General features: G+C 50.2%; 1 protein-coding gene across 1 annotated transcript; it reads left to right on the top strand.

Moving 5' to 3' along the window:
* Positions 1-3217: 3217 nt before the first annotated feature.
* Positions 3218-15216, top strand: P2RX1 (purinergic receptor P2X 1). The gene is made up of 13 exons (XM_054646943.2): positions 3218-3451; positions 6701-6848; positions 7253-7324; positions 8145-8214; positions 8678-8774; positions 9020-9100; positions 10267-10408; positions 11529-11659; positions 12258-12348; positions 13015-13080; positions 13712-13804; positions 14317-14364; positions 14684-15216. Exons 1-12 carry the CDS (start codon positions 3315-3317, stop codon positions 14359-14361), a joined length of 1173 nt encoding a protein of 390 aa, XP_054502918.1. The 5' UTR covers positions 3218-3314; the 3' UTR covers positions 14362-14364; positions 14684-15216.
* The last annotated feature ends 4744 nt before the right edge of the window (positions 15217-19960 follow it).

Genomic DNA, 19960 nt, shown 5'->3' with positions numbered 1-19960 from the left:
ATGGGCACCTGTGCTACCCCTGCACAGCACTGCCAGGGATACCCTTGCAGGGTCACCAGCCCTCAGTGCTCTTGGCATCTGGCCCAGCTGGAGATGCTGCATGAGGCCAAAGCCTGGCACTGGAGATCAGTCAATGCCAGCTGACCCAGGAGAGTGTTTGGGAAATCTGGCCCAGGTCTTTGCAATCTCAGACACAAACACAGGGGGTTTAGAGCCTCATTTGCTCTTTCTGCTTTCATTTTCTTCTCCCGTGGGCAGTGGAGCTAGATGGGCTCATTTTCCTTATCTCAACCTGGTTTTAGAGTCATAGAATCACAGAATGGTTTGGGTTGGAAGGGGCCTTAAAGAGCATCTTGTTCAAACCCCCTCCCCTGGTCAGGGACACCTTCCACTAGACCTGGTTGCTCAAGGTCTCATCCAACCTGGCCTTGAACACTTCCAGCTCTACTTGTGTGTCCCTGTGTTGTCCCACTTGGTCCTTTGTTCCTTTGTTTTCACGCTGCTCAGGTCAAGTCCAGTTCAGCTTTGTGTGCCCTTGGGCAAACCCATCCTCAGTGCCCATGACCTGCTGCAGATGAACTCAAGCTGCCACTGCTCCTCCAGCAGCACCTGCACCTCATCACTCCAGGCAGGGCACCCCCAGTGCCTCCTGCCTGCTCTGCTTGGAAGCAGCCAAGAGATACAAAAGTTATTCAGAGGAGATGGCTGTGAGTGTATTGGCAGCACCACACCAGCTGGTGTTTGTGGGAACCTAAGATAAAACCATCCCCAAGGTCTCAGCAATGTGTGGGAATTGGTGCAGAGGGTCATGGGACACCCCCCAGGCTGCACCTTACACAGCAGGCTGATTAAAACCTCTTCCTCTTAATTCTATCTTTATTTTTCATTTGGGTGCTAGAGCAATGCATTTATTATCACAGCAAACAGACATCCCAGCCTGGCCTCAGGACAGCCCAGTGCCTGCACCACAGCTGGAAGCATCACAGCCCCATGATCTCAGCATCTCTGCCAGTGACTGCCCTGTCTGAACAGCCCAAGCAGGGCACTGTCCCTCGATAACCACCTGGCAGAGGCAGGGAGGTGTGTTGGCACCATCTTGGCACCACTGCAGGGCCACACAGGTGAGCAATCCCTATGCAAACTTACTAAATTCCCTCTGATAAAGTAATTTAAGGAGTGGCAGTCCCAGGGATGGTGTGGGTGTGGGAGAGGGGTGAGCCCACAGGTGTTTAGGCTGTGGTTTTTTCAAGCATTTGGATGCTGTGGCCAAGTGGGTGCCCATGCTGGGTGCTGGTATCAGCCCAGGAGAAGATTCAGGCTCTGTTGGTGCTCCAGGCTGGGGTTTTCTGCTCTCCATATCACTCCAGACAGGGTCTGGCCCCACTCTCCAGCTGCAACATGGCTCCAAGAGATTATAAAATGGCAGATGCCTATTATCTCCCAATGGAAAGTATTTTAGCTAAATCCATGCTATAACCATTTTATTGACTCCAAGTACCAGAGAGGAGGTTAGAAGTGACTCTTTTACAAGTCATTTTGCTGTTAAATTTAGCTGTCCTATTTTCATTATCCCCATGGCCTTGGCAAGGGTGAGCAGCCTTCCCTAAAAGGCCTCGTTTCATACAGTAAGTTATTTGCTTCTCTCCTGACAGATATCTAAGCTTATAAGGTTTGTCTGCTCCACTCAATAGCAGTATCAGCCTTCAATCTACATGATTAACATCAGCATTTTGTATTTGCTTTTGGCTCCTTGTCTGACAGCTTTCCATGTTGCTGAGGACTGGGGCATTGGGATTGCATCACGTCACTTGCAACGTGGGATCATCTGATTTTGATTCCCAGGCTTCATGGTGCACTCAAAAGATTCAGAAAAATTATTCAGTTGCTTTTTCCCCAACTTTCCTTATTGTCCAGCAAAGATAATTGATCTTTCCCACTTATTTTACAGTTGTGAGGTCTGTAATGTATTGAGTCAAAAGATAAAGATGACAGTGAGCAGTCGGCAAGTGAACTTGAGAGATGGTGATGCTAAAAGAAATATTCCTGAAAGGAAAGATTTATCCCAGCAGGTTAGGATTTTCCCTACTTTCACAACTTATTCCTCCTGCAGAGAGGGCTTTTATGCCAGGCTCGGTGGCTGCAGAGAGCCAGTGTCTCCTTTGAGGCCAAGGGAGGCAGCAGATTAACTGAGGCTCATGGAGCCTGTCCCTGCCTGAAGTGCTGAAGCAGCTGAGTACTGGGATTTCTGGGGAAAACACCCTCTCTTTCCCCCAGAAACACAAACCCAGTGCTCCCTCCTCAGCCCCAGTGCTCCCCAGCACAGAGTGTGCCCTGGAGCTGCCCAGTGGGATGCATTGAGGGCACAGGGTCCCCCATCCACAGCCTCTGTGCTTTCCCCAGCAATGAGCCAACCCCCTTCAAAGCTTTCCATGGCAGCTGTTGGCCCCCCAAATTTCAGTCTGGCACTGTCAAATCCAGTCCCTTTCTCAGTGATATTTGTTTTAAGTGGTGTCTGCACCACCCTGCTGAGCATCGCTCACAGTGACCCCGGCTCGCCTGGCCCTGCTCACATCCAGGCCACTCAGGAAATGCTGGAAATGCTTCCAAGTGCACCCAGCCCAGCCCAGTGCAAGTGCTGGGAAGGAGCCAAGCCCCAGCTGTCTGGCCTCACCATGGGAGGGGGCCAAGCTGGGCGCCCTTCTGCTCCATGGGTCAGCTCTGAATTGCTGAGCTGGGCTTTCTGGCGCTCTCCCTTCTCTTTCCCGACCCTTTTTTGGGAGACAGAGTAAGACATGGGCTCAGGACACACAGCCTGAGGTGGCTGTTTTGGTAGGAAAGATACCCCAATCCTAATTCCTAAAATTTCTCACGGGACCCCCACAATCTCTTCCATCCCACTGTTACCCCAGGAATGCCTCATGGTCTCTGCTCATCCCAAGCCCTGCCTGCAGCCTCTGTGTCCCCAGGGAAGGCTCCTGCCAGGCGAGGGAGCATCGCTCACAGGCAGAGGGCTTCGTCCTGGTGGCATGTGGGCTTGGCAACAGGGTGGCCCTGCACCCTTCCACACCCTGTCCCACCCCCAGACCATGTAGGGCACCCGCTGTTCCCAGCCCAGAGCTTATAGGAAGAGGAAGCCTCATCCCTGCGCAGAGGGGGAAACCCAGCAGCCCAGATGTGCTCAGAGCCTCGCCGATAGCATTCTTATTTTGTTTTTTTAATCTGCAAACAGAGGAGCTGCTGCAGCAGCAGCGGGCACGGCCCAACCCAGGGCTCAGTGAAGAGCTGGGAGGCTGTGGCACAGCCCTGGCACAGCCATGGGGCAGAAGTGCATGGACAGGCTGTCCTCCTTCCTCTTCGAGTATGACACCCCTCGGATGGTGCTGGTGAGGAACAAGAAGGTGGGACTGACCTTCCGGCTGATCCAGCTCATCGTCCTGGCGTACATCATCGGGTAAGGCTCCCCAGCACCTGCTTTCCCTGACATTAATGCTCTGCCACTGGGTTAAAAAGCAAGGGAGAGAGAGGGGCTTCTATATCCCCTATATCCCAGTGCAGGGGGGTTATTGCTAATGGCTTCACATCCCTCTGGTTGTGGCTGCTCCCGTGCAGCCCAGTGTCCCTCCATGGCTCTTTTAGATGGCTGCTTAGTCCCCATATCCTCCCCAGAAGCTGCTGTATGTCCAGGCTGGAGCTCATCCCTGCCCAGCCCTGCTCCACACACCGGGGCCCCGTCTTCTCACTGAAGAGAATCCAGACCCTGCTCCAGCTGCTGGACGGTGTCCTGAGAATCTGTTGTTATTTTTATTTTCATTTATATTAAATAAGAGGCATTTGGGGCCAGTGCAGTGATTTGTGAGACCCAAGCGGCTCAAGACAGGGCCATAAATCTCCCTGTTCACCGCTCTGACGCTGCGGCCGAGACACAGCTTGGCTCCAAAATTCCTGGTCTTATTTGCTTCTGGGAGGCAGCTCCAAAAGCAAGGGCAACTGCTTAAAAAAGGCAGTGAGTGGAGCAGGCAGGATCAGAATGGGTGAGGATGTGTGTCCTCAGGTGCCCTGGGGCTGCTGCTCCTGCTGAAGTTACTCTGTGCCTGTCCCTTCAGCGTGGGACGATGCTATGGGATGTGATGGTTGGCAAGCCTTGGCTGTGGCCCCATGGCTGCTGTGGGATCAGCACCCTTTCACAGGGAAGGGCCCCAGGGCAGGATGTTTGAAAGGGGGTGTCTGGCTATGAATTGGAAAATCGGGGAATTTTTGGGGTGCAGAATGTCCCATGCAAAGGAAAGGCAGTGGCTCCCAGGCCTCAGTGAAGGGAGTCGCTATGGGGAGTAGAAGTGCTCATTCCTCCTTTTAGCACAGACTCCCTGGAAAGGGTAAGAACCTTCTCAGGGGATGAGTGTGGAACCCCCATGCTGGTCCCCCCATTGATCCCACTCTGCTCACCAGCACTTTGGCTCCCAAGGGTGATCCTCATGCAAAACTGCAACCGAGCTCTCAAGGATGCTCTGCTGCAAAGAGTTTTGCACTGGTGTTACTGGGAGCAGCTTTGTTTTTCCTAAGGACTGAGCCTGTGAAATCCCAGGGCTCCAGTCCCAAATGTGGGTAAAACTGCTCCTGTGGATGGGGAACTGGCACAGAGGGTTGTGCAGGGCAGCTAAGGAAACGTGGCTTAAGCAACTTGGCTGAAGTGAGACAGGCAACCAGGAGGGAGCAGGAAGAGAACCAGCCAGAGGGTGACAGCCAGTGGCAGAGGAGAGGAATCTGGCATGAAGTTGCTGGAATTCCCAAGTTTTTCCTGGTTTGTTGGGATGGGGCTCCTCTAGCAAGGGGCTGTCTCTGATTGCTGCTGCCCACAGCCCCACCAGCCCCTGGCTTCCCCTTGCTGCTGACAGCACTGCCCCCAGTTCACTGCCCTCACCAAGCCACAATGCCTGAGATTTTCTGTCCTTTGAAAACAAATTTGGCAGCCAAATGTGTATTTATTTACCATTCTCCCAGCTTTTATCCTCCCTTCATAACAGGCATGGGATGCTCATGGAAATGTGTGCCAATGCATGACTCTGCTAGAAGGACATGGGTGGTGCCATCAGTGCACAGAAGTGGGGCCAGCCCCCCTGTGAGACCCTGTGTCACCCCTAGGGAGCAGTTCTTTTTCCTCTGATGACTGTGATAAGGTGGTATCACTGCTGCCCAGGAGATGCCAGGCGCTTTCTGGGTTTCGCTTCCTGAATTCTTGCATGCAAGGAGATGTGGGCTGAGCTACAGGATGAGGCCAGCAAGGGAAGAGGGCTTGGTGGCTCTGCCACAACAGTGTGTGACACCAGGGGACTTTTACAACCTGGGCAGGACTTGCTGCCACATTTACAACCTCCTGGGAAATGGTTTTGTTGTCATGACCTTGGCTTTGCCGCAGGGGAGGTGGGGTTGCCCAGCCCTGTGTGCCCATAGTCAGCTCTGCCAGAGGGGGATAAGGTCAGCAGCAGAGTCTGTGCTGGAGGGTGATCTAGAGAAATGTTCTGTCCCTGCTGCTGCCCAGTTCACATCCTCCTGCAGCCCTGAGGGCATTGGGGAAGATGCCCACTGTAGCCAGTGTAACCCAGTATGGTCTTCTGCCTTGGAGGAGGATATTGGAGCTGGGTGTCCCAGCTGGGGTGGCAGCAGTGCTGAATTTCTGCTCCCATCCCCAGGCTCTGGAGCAGATGCCACCCCTGAGGTCCTCTTGCTCTCAGTCCTGGGACGCTGATGTGGCTGCAAGCTAAAAAGCTCCCTCTCCGAGAAGGTCCAAACAGAAAACCTCCAGACAGCACCTGGGGTTCCCCATTTTCCCCTCTGCCCATCAGCCAGGTGTCACAGGCAAGGATGACACACCAGGCTGGTGTCATGGCTGTCCCACGGGTATCCTGCTGCCTCTGTCACAGCCAGTGGGACCGATGCCTGCGGCAGTGGGGACAAAATCCAGATCGCTCCTTTTTTAGTGCCGAGAATGCTCCGCGGCGCCGGAGGCGCTACCCGAAATGGGTGCTTGCCCATGTTTATAGTGTCCCTGAGTCAGAGTTAATCCAGCAGCAGCTTGTTTATGCTGTAGGTTAAATAGTGTCAGGAGCCTGCCCTAATGACTGTGTGATGGGCTGGGAAAGGCAGGCAGAGCCCTGTTCTGGCCACAGCAGTGTCCCTAACCCTGTTCCTGCAGCCCTCTTGCACACAGGGCCATTGCTCCACATTCCCTTAGCTGGATGGGAAAACAGTGGCTCTGGATGTGAACCGTGTCCAGACTCAGCTCTGTGTTGGCCTTGGAGGCATTAGGTTTTGGAGAGTTCCTCTGCAGGAATCAGGAGGTCAGGAGTGTTGGGGTAGGTCACTGAGACCAGCAAGCTGCAAACCTGCCATAGGCTTTAACCCTAAATGACTGATGGCTACTGTGCTCCACCTGCCTTCACACACCCTCAGCCACAAAAATGTGTCCCAGTCCCCAAAACACACCATCCTGGCATGAAAGTTGGGTCCTACAGCTACCACATGCCTCAGGCAAAGGGTAGGAAATTTCAGCAACATGTCCCTCGTCCAGCAGGAAGAAACTTGGCAAATGATTCCCTGGGTGAGACTTGATAAAAAAAGCACCAGTCCACAGGTCTGTACTGAGGATTGGGCCAGTGGAGGAGTGCTGGTGGCCATGCTCACCCTGCCACCTTTCCCTGTCCAGGTGGGTGTTCCTCTACGAGAAGGGCTACCAGTCCCAGGACAGCATTGTCAGCTCGGTCTCAGTGAAGTTGAAAGGGCTGACACTGACCAACGAGAGTGTCCTGGGTCCTCACATCTGGGATGTGGTGGATTATGTTTTCCCACCCCAGGTAAGGAGTCAGGGTGGGTGGGTTAGGGATTTGCTTTTGTCCCAGTGGCTGCTTTTCCTCATGTGCTGGGGTGCAGATGGGTCCTTGGCAGAGGCTTTCCATGGGGCTAACCATGACAGGGTGTCCCTGTGGTGGAAAGGAGTTTGCTCCTGTCACAAACCTCTGCCCAGGTTCTCCCTGGGACACATTTGGTACTTGGGACCCACTGTGGCTGAGGAGGTACATTGGAGGCTGCCTCCAAAAGGATCAAGGTTCCTCCAGTGCCTCTGGAGCAGTATCTGAGGCAGCAAGTGGGGTCCTCCAGTGTCCCTGGGGCTGGTGGCACTGCAGGTCCCCACCCAGGGAGAGGCTCTCACAGAGGGGACCCTGTGCTGGCTGTGAGCTCCTTGGCTGTGTCTCCACAGGGGGACAACTCGTTTGTAGTGATGACCAACTTCATTGTCACTCCTGGACAGAAACAAGGAACCTGCCCAGAGGTAAACACACCGGCTTCCTTCAGTGGGCTAAGCTTCTGTAATTCAGGGGGATTGTGGTGGTGTCACTGGGGAAAAACTTTTTCTGACATTGAGAGGTTTAGTAAAAACCAGGGCCTGGCCCCATATTTAATGTCCCTGACTCCTGTGTGCTATGTGAAGACTTTTATTCTGCTGAAAAACAGGTGGCATCCATTTAAGTTTTCTTCTCTTTGAAATGATCAAGCAGAGCAGACTTGAGGCTTAAATGAAAGTATCTGCCTGGAGTGGATAAACTGCCCTTTTTCCTGCTTTATCTGGACAGCCTTGGTTGGGAAGCAGTAGGGGAACACAGTATGGATAAATGAAGGTAATGTAGAATGTAATCTTATCCCCCAACGAGTTGCAGCTGGACCCTATTACTAAAGATTAGGAGCAGGCTGGATGATAACAGGCAACACCTGTAGCAAATAAGAACAAGTGGTATAAAAGAGTGAATTGGTGGGAACTGGAGGTAGAGAAGTCTGAGGAGCTAGAGGGCTGCTGCAAGGACCAGGAACAGGCAGTGTTCAGAGGAGGTGCCTACAAGAAACATTAAGGAGGTATGAAGCTCTGAGGATATGGAACCCTTGCACCATAATGATAAAAGAACTCTTGATATATAAGGCAACATATAATGATAATAGAACTGTTATCCTACATAAGACAACAGTATATGAATAAGGCTCTGGCTGCAGTTGAGCAGTGTATCCCTCAAGAAAAATGCTGTCTGGTGAGGCAGGAGGGACAGGGGGATTGAAGCTGCAGGGTGGGATGCTAAGAGGTGGCTGCTTTCTCCAAACAGCTGCCAGATGCTGGGCTGTGCACACAGGACAGCGACTGCAGCAAAGGGAGATACAGCCGGCAGGGACAAGGTATGGCACACGGTCCTGGTGTTTCTGGTGAGACAACACAGAGAAAAGCTGCCTGGCTGGGGTGTCCCCTGGCTGAGGGACCTGCTTTGAACAGGAAAACCTCTGACATGCTGGTTGAAGGTCTCACATGGGCTGGTCCAGCGCTGCTCTTTTGAAAGATACCTGAGCTGCAAACAAAAGGTTAATCAGGACTAAGCCATTTCTCCCAAACTGTTGTCCTCTTATCAGCTCTGCGTTTTCTTTAACAAGAAAAATCCCCAGTTGCTCCCCTGTACAGCACTGTAAGAGAAACCACTGCCCTGAGCTGAGAGGCCACAATTAATTTCCTAAATGTTTTAGAAAGGTGCCAAAGCCCTGAGCACTTTGTGTCTTGAATGCCCTTGGCAGAGCTGAAGCCCCATCCATCCCAGTGTGAGGCAGAGATTTCACAGGATCCAGGGTGTGAGCAGCTGTCTCCCCACAGGGCTCATGACTGGCAAGTGTGTGCACTTCAACAGCACTGTGAAGACCTGTGAGATCTTTGGCTGGTGCCCTGTTGAAGTTGATTACCATGTTCCCAGGTAAGGAATGATGTTGTTTCTCTCTTTCCCATCCCAGCTGTACTTAGTGTAGAGCAGACCAAGTTGGGGCTCTATGGCATGTGGCCAGGACAGCCTGTGTTATGAAAGACCAGAAAGGGAAGGGATGAGACCACCAGTTTTCTGGGTCTGCTTGTCTCACTTTGGGTGAATTTCCACCAAATGGAGCTTCCTCTAGAGCCTGGAAAGCCAAGTGATGGCCACATGTCTACACTTGTGTTTTTCAGCCCTGCCCTGCTGTCAGAAGCAGAGAAGTTCACCTTGTTCATCAAGAACAGTATCACCTTCCCCAAGTTTAAGGTGTCCAGGTAAGAAGAGGTTGGGGGGATGGCTCCTGGTCAGTTCCTCTAGCTGTGTCCCTCAGAGGAAACCATGGGTTCAGCTGGATGGGTGTAACTGGATGCTTGGTATAGAGGATTGCCTATCCCACCTTCTCAGTGATCCCAGGACTACTCTAACTGCTGCACTGAACCCCATATTAGCTCATAGGAACTGACACATTTCCCTCCCAAGTGTGTCCCACCTCAGCTGGTAGCTGTAGTTACTGGAAAGATTTCTGGAATTAACCTCTCTTGGGTTACCCTCACAAGCTGCAAATCAGTTACTCTGATTTTTCATTTTTCTTCTCTGAAGACAAAATTAAATTACCTCATGGCCAGGATAAGCTTGGTGTCCCAGAGTCCCCCTAAACATCACAGATCCCACCTGTTTCAGCAAAGGGTGGGCTTGGCCCCTTCCTGGCAGCTCTGGGGGAAATGCTGCTGGCTGAAGGCACCCTCCTAAGAGGATTTGTGATGGCACTGACCATATATCTGATCTGGAACAAATTAACAGAAGCTATTTGTGCTGTAGACAGCGGATTCTTCTCTCTAAGCTGCTCTTGTCCCTGTGCTGCAGCCAAGGTTAAATGTCCTGGCAGCCAGCAGGCTTGGCAAAGTCCTGGGCTGACCTCACACCTCCCAGGAGGTGGCTGGGAGAGAGGATCCCCCCCAGCTGCAAGGAGAGGTGGCCCAGGTGAGGACAGGCTGAAGAGGACACAGAGAGGGAGCAGGTCCTGGCAGGGTGGTGAGACTTCCTGCCTTTGATCACTGCTGGCAATTTACTGCTGAGCATCAGAGATGGGATCAGTTTGAGCAAGGCACAAGGCTTACACAAAACCATAGGTGGACAGACAGGATGTTTTTGGGCAAAAGAGCAGAGTGAGATGGAAGACAAGAAGTTGCCCTTTCCTTTTAACCCTTGCTGCAGATGATAGCAAACTCCAGCTAAATGTAAAAGGTGTGGGATACGCTCACTATCCATGAGGTGTCCCAGATAAGAATTGCTGGAGCTCAGGACACTGCCTAGCAGAGCCCATGGACAAGTGGCATGTGAATGGGAGAGGGACACAGACTGGGCAAGGGACTTACAGAAGTTTTTCCCCCCCAAATAATTGTGTTACTGAGAATTTTTCTCACTCTCTTTTTGTTCACAGGCGCAACTTGGTTGAGAGCGTTACCAAGCAGTACCTGAAGAAATGCACCTATCACAAAGTCACTGATTCCTTGTGTCCTGTGTTTGAACTGGGATACATAGTGAAGGAATCGGGTCAGAATTTTACCTTCCTGGCTGTTAAGGTACTTCAATTTCAAATTATGTTCCCTGCTGTTGATGGGAAATGGACACTCAACAGTGCAATCATCCCCAGCTGTTGAGATGATTTTCAGTCTTCTCAAGAATTCTTGAGAAAACAAGTGTCAGAATTATCTCAAAGATCATGAATCTCCTTGGACGTGGCCTAATATTTACATTTTTCTTGGAAACTCTTGAGAAGATTTGACCCACTGGCAGTAAATCCCAGGGTTCAGCTTGTTTTAATTTGAGCAGTGAATAACTAGATCTGTGTGGCCAAATCCCATCTGACTGAGCTTGGAAATCCCAGCTGGATGGTCAAATATTGGTCATTGCACAGTGCTAACTGCAGCCTTTCCCCTGGCTCCAAAATGCAGCTTTGCCTAACACTCCTCAGGCTGGTGTGTGGGAGTATCTGCTATCTCTGCTGCAAAACCTTGTGATAACATTGCCAGGCATTGAATAAAATCAGAGGCTTGCATATATGAACATTTATTGCATGGATTGGATCAGATAGCCCAGAGAAGCTATGGAAGGCTGCCCCATTCCTGGCCAGCTTGGACAGGACTTGGAGAAAACTGGTCTAACCAAAGATGTCCCTGCCCATAGCAGGGTTTGGAACAAAATGGTCTTTATGGTCTCTTCCAACCCAAACCATTCTAATATTCTTTATATTAAAGGTGCAAAAATACAAGCCCCTGGGGCACAGGTATTTACAGCATGGAGTTAGCTCAGGAGGGAGGAGGGATTCCTGCAATTCCTGAGCAATCTCTTGGGCATAATCAGGCAAGGGAAGGCTGTCCCATAAGGCCCAGAAGGGATCTGTGGTGAGCACTGTTTCTCAGGACTGTGCCTTGGGCACAGGATTCTGATCAGGAACAAGAAAGCATGAATTTATTTGTGTATCCAGCACTCAGGACAGAAACAAGAGCCTCTGCAAGGGGTTATGTACAGGCCACAAAGCCAGGGCTGCTCAGGAAGGCTGAGGCAGCAGTGGGGTCCGTGCATCTGGGGAGCCAGGACACCTCATGCCATCGAGACAGGGCACCTATGAGGAGGGAAAGCATTTCTCTGTGTGAGCTAGGCCCAAGGAGGGGCAACCTTGTGACTCCCTCTTGGCTGCAGGGGGGAGTGGTGGGCATCACCATAGACTGGAACTGTGACCTCGACTGGCCCCTGCGCTACTGCAAACCCATTTACCAGTTCCATGGCCTGTACAATGATGACAGCAACGTTTCACCAGGGTTCAACTTCAGGTAAGGAAATACCTGCTGATTCTCCAAGCGTAATTCAGAGGTGACAGCTTCCAGGTTCCCACTCAAGGGATGGTGGAAACTCAGAGACTGTCCTTCAAAATACTCACTACCTTTGCAGGGCCAGGCAGCAGTACCAGTGCTCTTTTAAACAGCATGAGAAAAGTGATAATACTTTGGCCTGAAAATTGCCCCATGTCCTTTCTATCTCCTCCCCCTTGCAGGCTCTCCTGCTTGGCTGAGATTTTGGGAAGCCCCTTGAAAGACTGGAGATGGTGTAGGATCATCTCATGTGTTCTCATAGTCTGTACCCTCTGCTCTGTGTGACTGTCACCAGTGCTTCACTATCTGCTGCACGTAAAACTTGGGGACATCGGCTCAAACAGCAGGAACTGGAATTCCATCCTGCAGGCAGGAAAACTGAGGCACAGAGAGGAGAGGTGCCAACAGCCCAGCTCCTTCAGGGGGTTTAAGGAGAAGGGCAGGATCAGGCCTGTGATAGCACATTCCCAGATCTTTGTCCAAGATCCCAGTGCTGTAGGGCTGCAGGGGCTGTTAGATCCCCTGGCAGACCATTAACACTCACCATCCAACTGCGCAGATATGCCAAATACTACAAAGAAGATGGGATGGAAAAGAGGACACTCTACAAGGTGTTTGGGATCCGGCTCGACATTCTGGTGAATGGCAAGGTAAGGGTGGATCCTCTGGCTCCCTGGGACAGCAGTGCCATGTCCTTGGAAGGGACCAGCTCTGTAACACAGCACCAGGGCCCTGTGGGATCAGGAAAACTAGTGTGAATGCCTTCCTTGGGTGCTGGCCTGCTCACAGGAACCCTTGGGAAATACTGGGGAAGGGAAGAGAGGAGGAAAACATATTTTATAGGTCTCATCTTTCAGCTGTGGCTTGATCAGTGGTTTTGTCTAAAAAACTTTGTGATGAGAGTGGGGAGGACCTGTGGAAACTCAAAACCTTTTACTGATATTTCCAAAAGCTGAACATTTGCATTTTTCTATTTTGTCTTTTTCTTCCCACTGGGAGAGAAGGCTTTCCTTATTGTGTTCCCATGGAGAATATTCAAATTGTGTACTTTTGTTTGGTTGCTTGGTTTTGGTTGGGTTTTTTATATTAAAAATACAGGAAGAAAAGTAAGTTCAATTTATTTCAGCTTAAAACCAACCTACAATATTTTTTCTGTTTGACCAGCTCTTTCCTAGCTCCTGTTTCTCTGTGTGCTGTGGTTGTGGTTTGGGTTGCTGCAAGGCACTTTTGCTGAGCCCCACCTACAAGCCAGAGCACCCTTTTTTTCCCCCTGGGTTGACTGTAACTTATCACCTATTTTCTCTGACTTTATCCAGGCAGGCAAATTTGACATCATCCCAACCATGACCACAATTGGCTCTGGAATTGGTATTTTTGGAGTGGTAAGTTCAGATATTTCCAGCCTCTATATGGAGAGTCTCAAATTATTCTTCTTGCCTGTGACATCCGTGGGAAGTGTCCTTGAGCTGCAGTGAAATACTGGCTGCTGCTCAGGGAATCAGGGGATGAGCAAAAGGGGGAAAGGAGGTGCTCTCCTGCCTTGCCAGCTCAGGAAAATAGATTCCTGCTGGTCCCTGGCTGATGTGAATTCTGCCCTGCTGATGAAGGGAAGGCTGGCTCTCTTGCCAGGTCTTGGCATCCTGGTAGTTTCAAGTTAGAGCTGGCATTGAGAGAGGGTCTGCATGTGATTGGCAGCATTTCATTCAGGGCAGAAACCCAGTGTGTGATTTGGTTATGGTTGTTAAAGACTTGGGCACGGCTCAAAGGCTGTTGTGCTCTGCACTTACCTAAAGGGGAAACATTTCATTTCTGTTGGCTTAAATCACTTAAACTGAACACAGCACACTTCACTTCTGTCCTAAATGGACATTTGGAGACTTCAGCAACTGCCATGTTGTGGGATGAAGCAGAAGTGACCCTAAATTGTGGGGCAAACTGGGAAAAACTGGAAGTACACAGTGGTCCAGGTAATCTTGGAGGGCAACTCCAAACCTAACTGCACTTTGATTTAAGGCCTCTGTCCTCTGTGACCTGCTCCTGCTGCATTTTCTCCATGGACGGGACTATTACAAGCAGAAGAAATTCAAATATGCAGAACCGGAGCCTGTAAGTAACAGGGAGCGCTGCCCTGCAGAGGCTCTTGCAGGGGTGTGTGTGGATGTGTGCATGAGTAATGATGCTGTAACACAAACATCCACGCTGAGGGGCAACCAGGCGCCTTCCTGAGCCCTTGGGACTGTTGGAGACTGGGATCCATGAATCTTCTCTCCCAGATTACTGAGATGTTGTGTGTGACTCATTGTTAATAACTTTATTCTCTGCCTTTAACCCCAGATATTCCAATATCTAGTGACACCTGCATTGCTTTAAGGGAAGAAGGGGCAGATCTGTGCTTTAGCAAGCTAGAAAATGTCTCTTTTTCTGCTCTCTGAGAACATCTCCATGACCATGGAATGTTTCATGGCCTTTGAAAGGACACAAAACCAGTTCCCCTCAAATTCATCTGAAAATATGCGTATACACTGGGGGTTAGGAGTTGCTGCCCAGTCACAATTTCCCTGGCATTAGAGAGGATCAGGTCTGTAAAAGAATCCTTGTTTTCTCTCCTTTAATCCCAGTCAAAGTCGCATAAGAAGGAAAAGGAGCCAGACAACACACAGTGAGAGGTGAGTGGTGTTTCCCCAACCCTGCCAGCATACATCTGTCAGGGATGAGGGCTATAGGGCTTGGGGCTATTCCAAGGTGTGTATGAGAAGGCAGGAGGGTTTCAGGAAGGCAGCAGGATTCCAGGGAGGCTTGGAGGAGACCTGAGCTGTGGGCTGTAGTGCCTAACGGGGGGTCAGCACTTCCCAGCATAAGCAATCGCTTGGGGAAGCAGTGGATGCAGGATGTGGGAGTGACATTGCATCTTCAATGGCAGAATCTCTTGAAGGAGGGCACTGGGGGCAAGACACCAGAAATCACTGTGCACCTCTCTCTCAGCAGAATCCACACTGACTGACAAACCTGCACCCCTCTTCCTCCTCCTCCTCTTCTCTTAAAACTTGGTTGCCATCCCATTGCCTCCCTGGGCCAGCCCCAAGACCAGCAGAAGCAGCGTCCAGCACCAGCTCTCGGGAAGTGGTGCCCTGCAGCCAGGCAGGGGCTGGCTGGCCCAGCACACAGCCTGTGGTGGGACATGCCATGATGCTGTGGATGGGTCAAACTAAGGGGTCTTGGGGCCCTCTGCCAGTCCTCTGCAGGGCCCTGGGTCTGCTGCCTTTGCAGGCCCTTCAGAAGGGCTCACACTGCACCTGCCTTGTGTGCCAGGCTGCTGTGCAAGGTCACTTGCTCCTGAAGACCCTGGGGAGAGCACAGCTGCCTCTTCTGCCCCAGAAGCACTGTTGGACTGTTCCAAATTGAGAAGGGAAAGGAAGGAGAGCTGGCAGGAACCATGCCCAGCCCTCTACCTGGGAGAAAAATGGTTATTTTGTAAGGATGTATTTTATTAAAAAAATAAACCTTTAGTTTTTCTACTACATCCCTTTATGGTGCTTATGCTAGCCCCAGAGCACGGTGTTTGCAGCGGTTCCTGGAGTGCTTATGCATCTAAAGTAATCCCTTTAGTGATGATTCCTTCAGAAACTGCCCTCCCATGCAGGGCCCCTGGGCCTCTGGCCACAAGCAGGGGCTGTTATCAGAGTTGTCACTTGGGTTTCCTCCTCAGCCAAGCTGGCTGGCAGGGAGCACTGGCACACTGCCGGCCATGGCCACCCACTGTCCTGTGCCAGCTCTGCCTCCACTGCCCACGCTGGTCAGGAAGATTTCTCAGCAGCAGCCTCACAAATCAGCTCTCTGCACCCAGGAATTGAACTTCCCCTCTGTGCTGGAAGATTTGCACTACCCATCACGTGCATCTGCACATCATGGGCTGTGCTCAAGCCCCACATCCCTGCAAGCCAATCCTGCCCTGTGCTGCTGGCCCTGTTCCATTCTCCAGGACACATCAACGCTGACTTTCTGCATAGCCCCTCTCTGAATGTCTGTTTTTACCTCCCTGGGGAAAACGATGCTTTGGTTGCCTTGAAAGTGGTTCCCAGTGGCCATGGCAGAGTTGGTGGAGAAGCTGTAGGGCTGCAATGCTTCCAGAGCCTGCAGCAGCCCTGCTCCAGGCTCTAAGGGACACAAGAATGTGTACCTTAAAGAGATGCAGGTGATATTTGGTCATAAGCTCAACAAAATTTTCAAGTCATACCATCAGGCCATACATTCCCCAGGGCAAGATCACTTACTCTCAGCAGGATGCCTCAGCTTTCCCAGGCAGGGTGGGTTTTTGGAAGGTTATCCATGGTTAATTTTTTCACCCTTTCCTGTGCTGCTCTCCTGTGTCAGAGGTGCCAGGTGCTCATACGAAGGATGCAGAGAGGGTAAGGGAAAGCCTCCTGGTCTCGGGAGGAGTCGGTGCCTGTTCAGGGGGGGCCGGGGGATCTCCACGCCCCGGGGGCTGTCCTGCAGCGTCCATCGAGGACCAAGCAGGTCCCATGTGGTGGCACGGTGCAGCTCCCCAGCAAGCTGCCACCAGCAGAGGGGACTGCAAGACCATTTCACGGAGACTGGGGAAAATCCAGTTTCCACAGCCAGTGAAGTGAGAGTGTTCAGGTAACCTTTAGCACCCAATTACACCGGGTCAATCTCCGGTCAAAACTTAAAATAACAAACGCAAAGCTGCAGGTAGAGCTGCGGGATGTTTCTGCCTGTTTAATCTTTCAAGCTGCTTGTAATACAAAGTCCCTATTCCTTCCTAGGAAGAATTAAAAGGCAGAATATGAAATCAGGAAAAAGGCAACTTGTAAATGATCCCCTCTAGTTGCCATTCTAAACTTCTGAGCTGGAATCCCTAAAAGTCCCAAGGCTGCTTTAAAAAACATGGAAGGATTTATTTTCAGCTCTTTAACTTGTTTTCTTTAAATGCAAAATCTTTGGGGATCCTTTGCTTTACTTTTCATTCATCATTTCTGCAACCAGCAAAACGAGATATTGCAATTTTAATTCTTTCCCCTAAACAAGCTTCTTCTCAAAGCCAGGGGGCCCAGGCCCTGTGGGTCCCAGGTGGGTGCCAAACAGAGCAATGGCTGTCTGGAGGAAACTGAGCAAGTATCACATTTTAACATACACTGGTCCCCTCTGCTGTATGAAAAGGCAGGGAAAGCCCATGGCACTTGTTTCAGGCCTTCTTTTGCCATAGAGGCTGGAGGTGATGGTCAGAGATTGGAGACCAAGGAGGAAGGGCTGCTCTGTTCAGCCCCCTAAGGAACAGATGCTCTGCTTCAGCACTGCAGCTCCCAGCCCCCTCCCAGCACCTTCCAGTTTGACAAAGCTCACACAAAGTTACTGAATGCAGGATAGAACACAACAGTTCAAAGCTAGAGCCTCACAAATGGAAATGCTGACTGGTTAAGCCACCTGGTGCTGCAAGCCCCAGTGGGGAAGGGTGGGTGACCAGCAGCATCATATTCCTGTCCTCTTGGCTTGACCTGATCTTGCTCTGAGGATCAGGGGAGAATTTACAGTTCTTAGGCAGAATTTCTTTGTGTTGTGGGCAGAAAACAACTGCATTTGAAGGAGTTAGGGTGTGGCCAGAGTGTCCTGCTGCTCTCTGACCCCTGAGCAGCAGGATGAAGTGTTACAGAATCCCAAAGGGATTTGGTCATTGTGTCAAATCCCCTTCAATGACAGTGTGCTGTGTTGCTTCCCATTCATGCTGTGGCCAGTTGAGGGCTGGGGTGTTTGTGGGGTTTTTCTAACTCCTTGTTTGATACATTTTGGTTTTACACAGTTATTACTAATAGAAAAATACTAATAGGAAAGGAACTTTCATCAATTCAAGCACTGTCCCAGAAAACACAAAAGAAAAAATGTATATTGTCCAACTAATCCCCATTCTTTACAATCAGCAGTAACAAGCCCTTGTTTGTGATGATGTCAGTGCTCCAAACGTCTGACAGAGGACTCCTGCCTTGATCATGGGTGTTAGACAACAAAAACAACCAATGAGTGCAGTGTGGCTATTCCCACTTTATAGAAACAGAAACCAAGATACAAGCAAATAATTTTTGAACATGGATTTAAATGCAGTGAGAATTTTTTGCTTCTGACCAGCTTTTGTTATCTGTTAAGGGCTACTAGGTTGGACCTTGTACAGATACATCTTTTCACTCCCTCAGGCAGGGTTATTTTGAAAAAAAATCAAGTAGCACAGATATTCCAGAAGAGCAATTACAGAAAAACTTATTTGGCAATAATTATGCTGGTTAGTGATTCTGCAGAGATGAGGAATTATATTTCAATCTCTGCAGAGCTGGCAACATTTAATCATTATGTTTGTGCTCAATTCCCAGCACAATGAAGCCCTGATTTCCACCTGGTGCTTCCAGACATGTAACAAGGCAAATTAAAATGAGTAACACTCAAGAAGTAGATAACTCCTTTCCTGTGCAGCCTCTCCTATCTTTAAGCCCACTCATTCTTTCCCTGGCACAGCAGACTCCCTGATATTTTTAACCCAGTTCTCCTCTTAGGACATCCTTGGATTTTTCCCTAAAAAAAGCACCTGCCTTTCTGGTTACACTATTTCCCTTTCTCTTTTGTTGTGGGAGCATGTTTTCAGTTGGATAAATCCTCTGGCTGACACACAGTGAGGGACTGGCAGGAACATGCATATCCTCCCAGCTCTGAAGGATGCTTTTATTTCCTTCTGTCCCACAGCTGGCATTCTCAGGCCAGACTGTGCTGGGTGGCAAGAGGAGCTTCCTGGCCATTTGAGCATTTGACATCTGCAGCTCAGCCTGCAGCCTCTCTCCTAGGGACAGTGCAGTTGTTACAGCCCATTTCCCTGCTGCCAGCCCTGCATTAATTATGCCACACTATAATCTTTGGCTGCCTTTGGTGAAGTGCTCTCTCCTTCTGTTATTTGTTTCTAATTGCTTTATTGCCTTATTTTTGAAAGCGTAAAATTCAAAACTATCCAAATGGGTTCTGAATATAGCAACGGCCTGGTCACCTGATGGGCTCCTCAGCTGGGGTGAATCAGGATTGCTCCAGTTAACAGGGCTCTGCCTACCAGTACCAAGCACAGATCCTGCCCAGCTTTATGGAACCACTAAAAAAATGATGGCTTTAAATCTTTTTTTACCTAAATGTACTAGTGACATGCCTGGGGAAATATAGACTCTTCACCTCATGACTGTAACTCAAGGACAGGTTAAATAAACACATTCCCACTCCTTGCACCCCAAAAACATGCAAAATCAGTTAACAACCAACCATACTCCATCATTATTGAACAGAAATATCAAAGTCTTATTTTAACATTGTTCTAGCCATCGTGGTCTTAGCATCAGAGAGACATTGTCTGTGACTGTCCACTGGCCACAACTGCTCTGCAGTGTAATCACCTGTGTACGATGAAAAGGGAAGCTGAGGCACATGATTTGTTTGGGTTTGTTTTTTTTTTTTTTTTTTGTTTTCTGGAAGAAACAGCACGTTCTGACTGAGCTGAGCCAACCAGGTTATTACATTAAATCAAGTGCTCGCAGTCTTTGCCAGAGTTGATTGTTTCAAATCTTGATACTGGTGCTAAAGTGTGCCTCAGACATCTGGTGATTTAAATCACTCAGTGGTGATTTAAACTGCCTGGTGCTAAAGGAGGTAGATCCTTAGGGGACAAGTATCAGCACTTTCTAAACAGTCAGCATCTCATAAACATCTCAAAGCCAAATGAATCAGCCCAAACGACTTCTGAAACCCTTGCAAAACCTCCTCAGCAGTAATTAAGGCAAGAGGAGCAGGAGGCTGAAAGGTTCATTCATTGCTCAGGAGAGGCTGAGTTGGCCCTGCATGAGCAAGGCCCAGCTTGATTGAATTGAAGGCCTCTGTGAAACAGGTCAGTGCTTTGGCTTACATGTTATGGATTTTCAGAGCATCTCCATGCCCTGGAGCCACAGAAGCCCAGTCCCTCCACAGGCACAGGCACATTCCTGGGTGGTGGGCACATACTCCCAGGCAGCCAAGGAGTTTGCTGGGGCTTTCCCTCAGGCCTGGGAGGAAGTTTTGCTTTTGCCCATGGGCTTGTCTTACTTTTCCCAAGAGTCCACAGAGGCAAACACACAGCCCAGGAGCTCAGGCTGCTGGCTGCCTTGAGATGATGTCTAATCACTGCCATTAGCTAACATCCGGAGCTGCTGGAGCACAACAGCAGCTTTGGAAGCTCACAGTCAAGGGCAT

This window comes from Agelaius phoeniceus, chromosome 20 (assembly GCF_051311805.1).
Source record: "Agelaius phoeniceus isolate bAgePho1 chromosome 20, bAgePho1.hap1, whole genome shotgun sequence".
NCBI classification, from domain to species: Eukaryota; Metazoa; Chordata; class Aves; order Passeriformes; family Icteridae; genus Agelaius; species Agelaius phoeniceus.
The sequence above is the reverse complement of the archived record's forward strand: the minus strand, read 5'-3'. Positions and strand labels throughout refer to the sequence as shown.

Coding starts and splice junctions, on each gene's coding strand:
- P2RX1 (XM_054646943.2), top strand. CDS start 3,315: ATGGGGCAGAAGTGCATGGACAGGCTGTCCTCCTTCCTCTTCGAGTAT. Junction 3,452..6,700: donor GTCCTGGCGTACATCATCGG/GTAAGGCTCCCC, acceptor TTCCCTGTCCAG/GTGGGTGTTCCTCTACGAGA. Junction 9,101..10,266: donor CCCAAGTTTAAGGTGTCCAG/GTAAGAAGAGGT, acceptor TTTTGTTCACAG/GCGCAACTTGGTTGAGAGCG.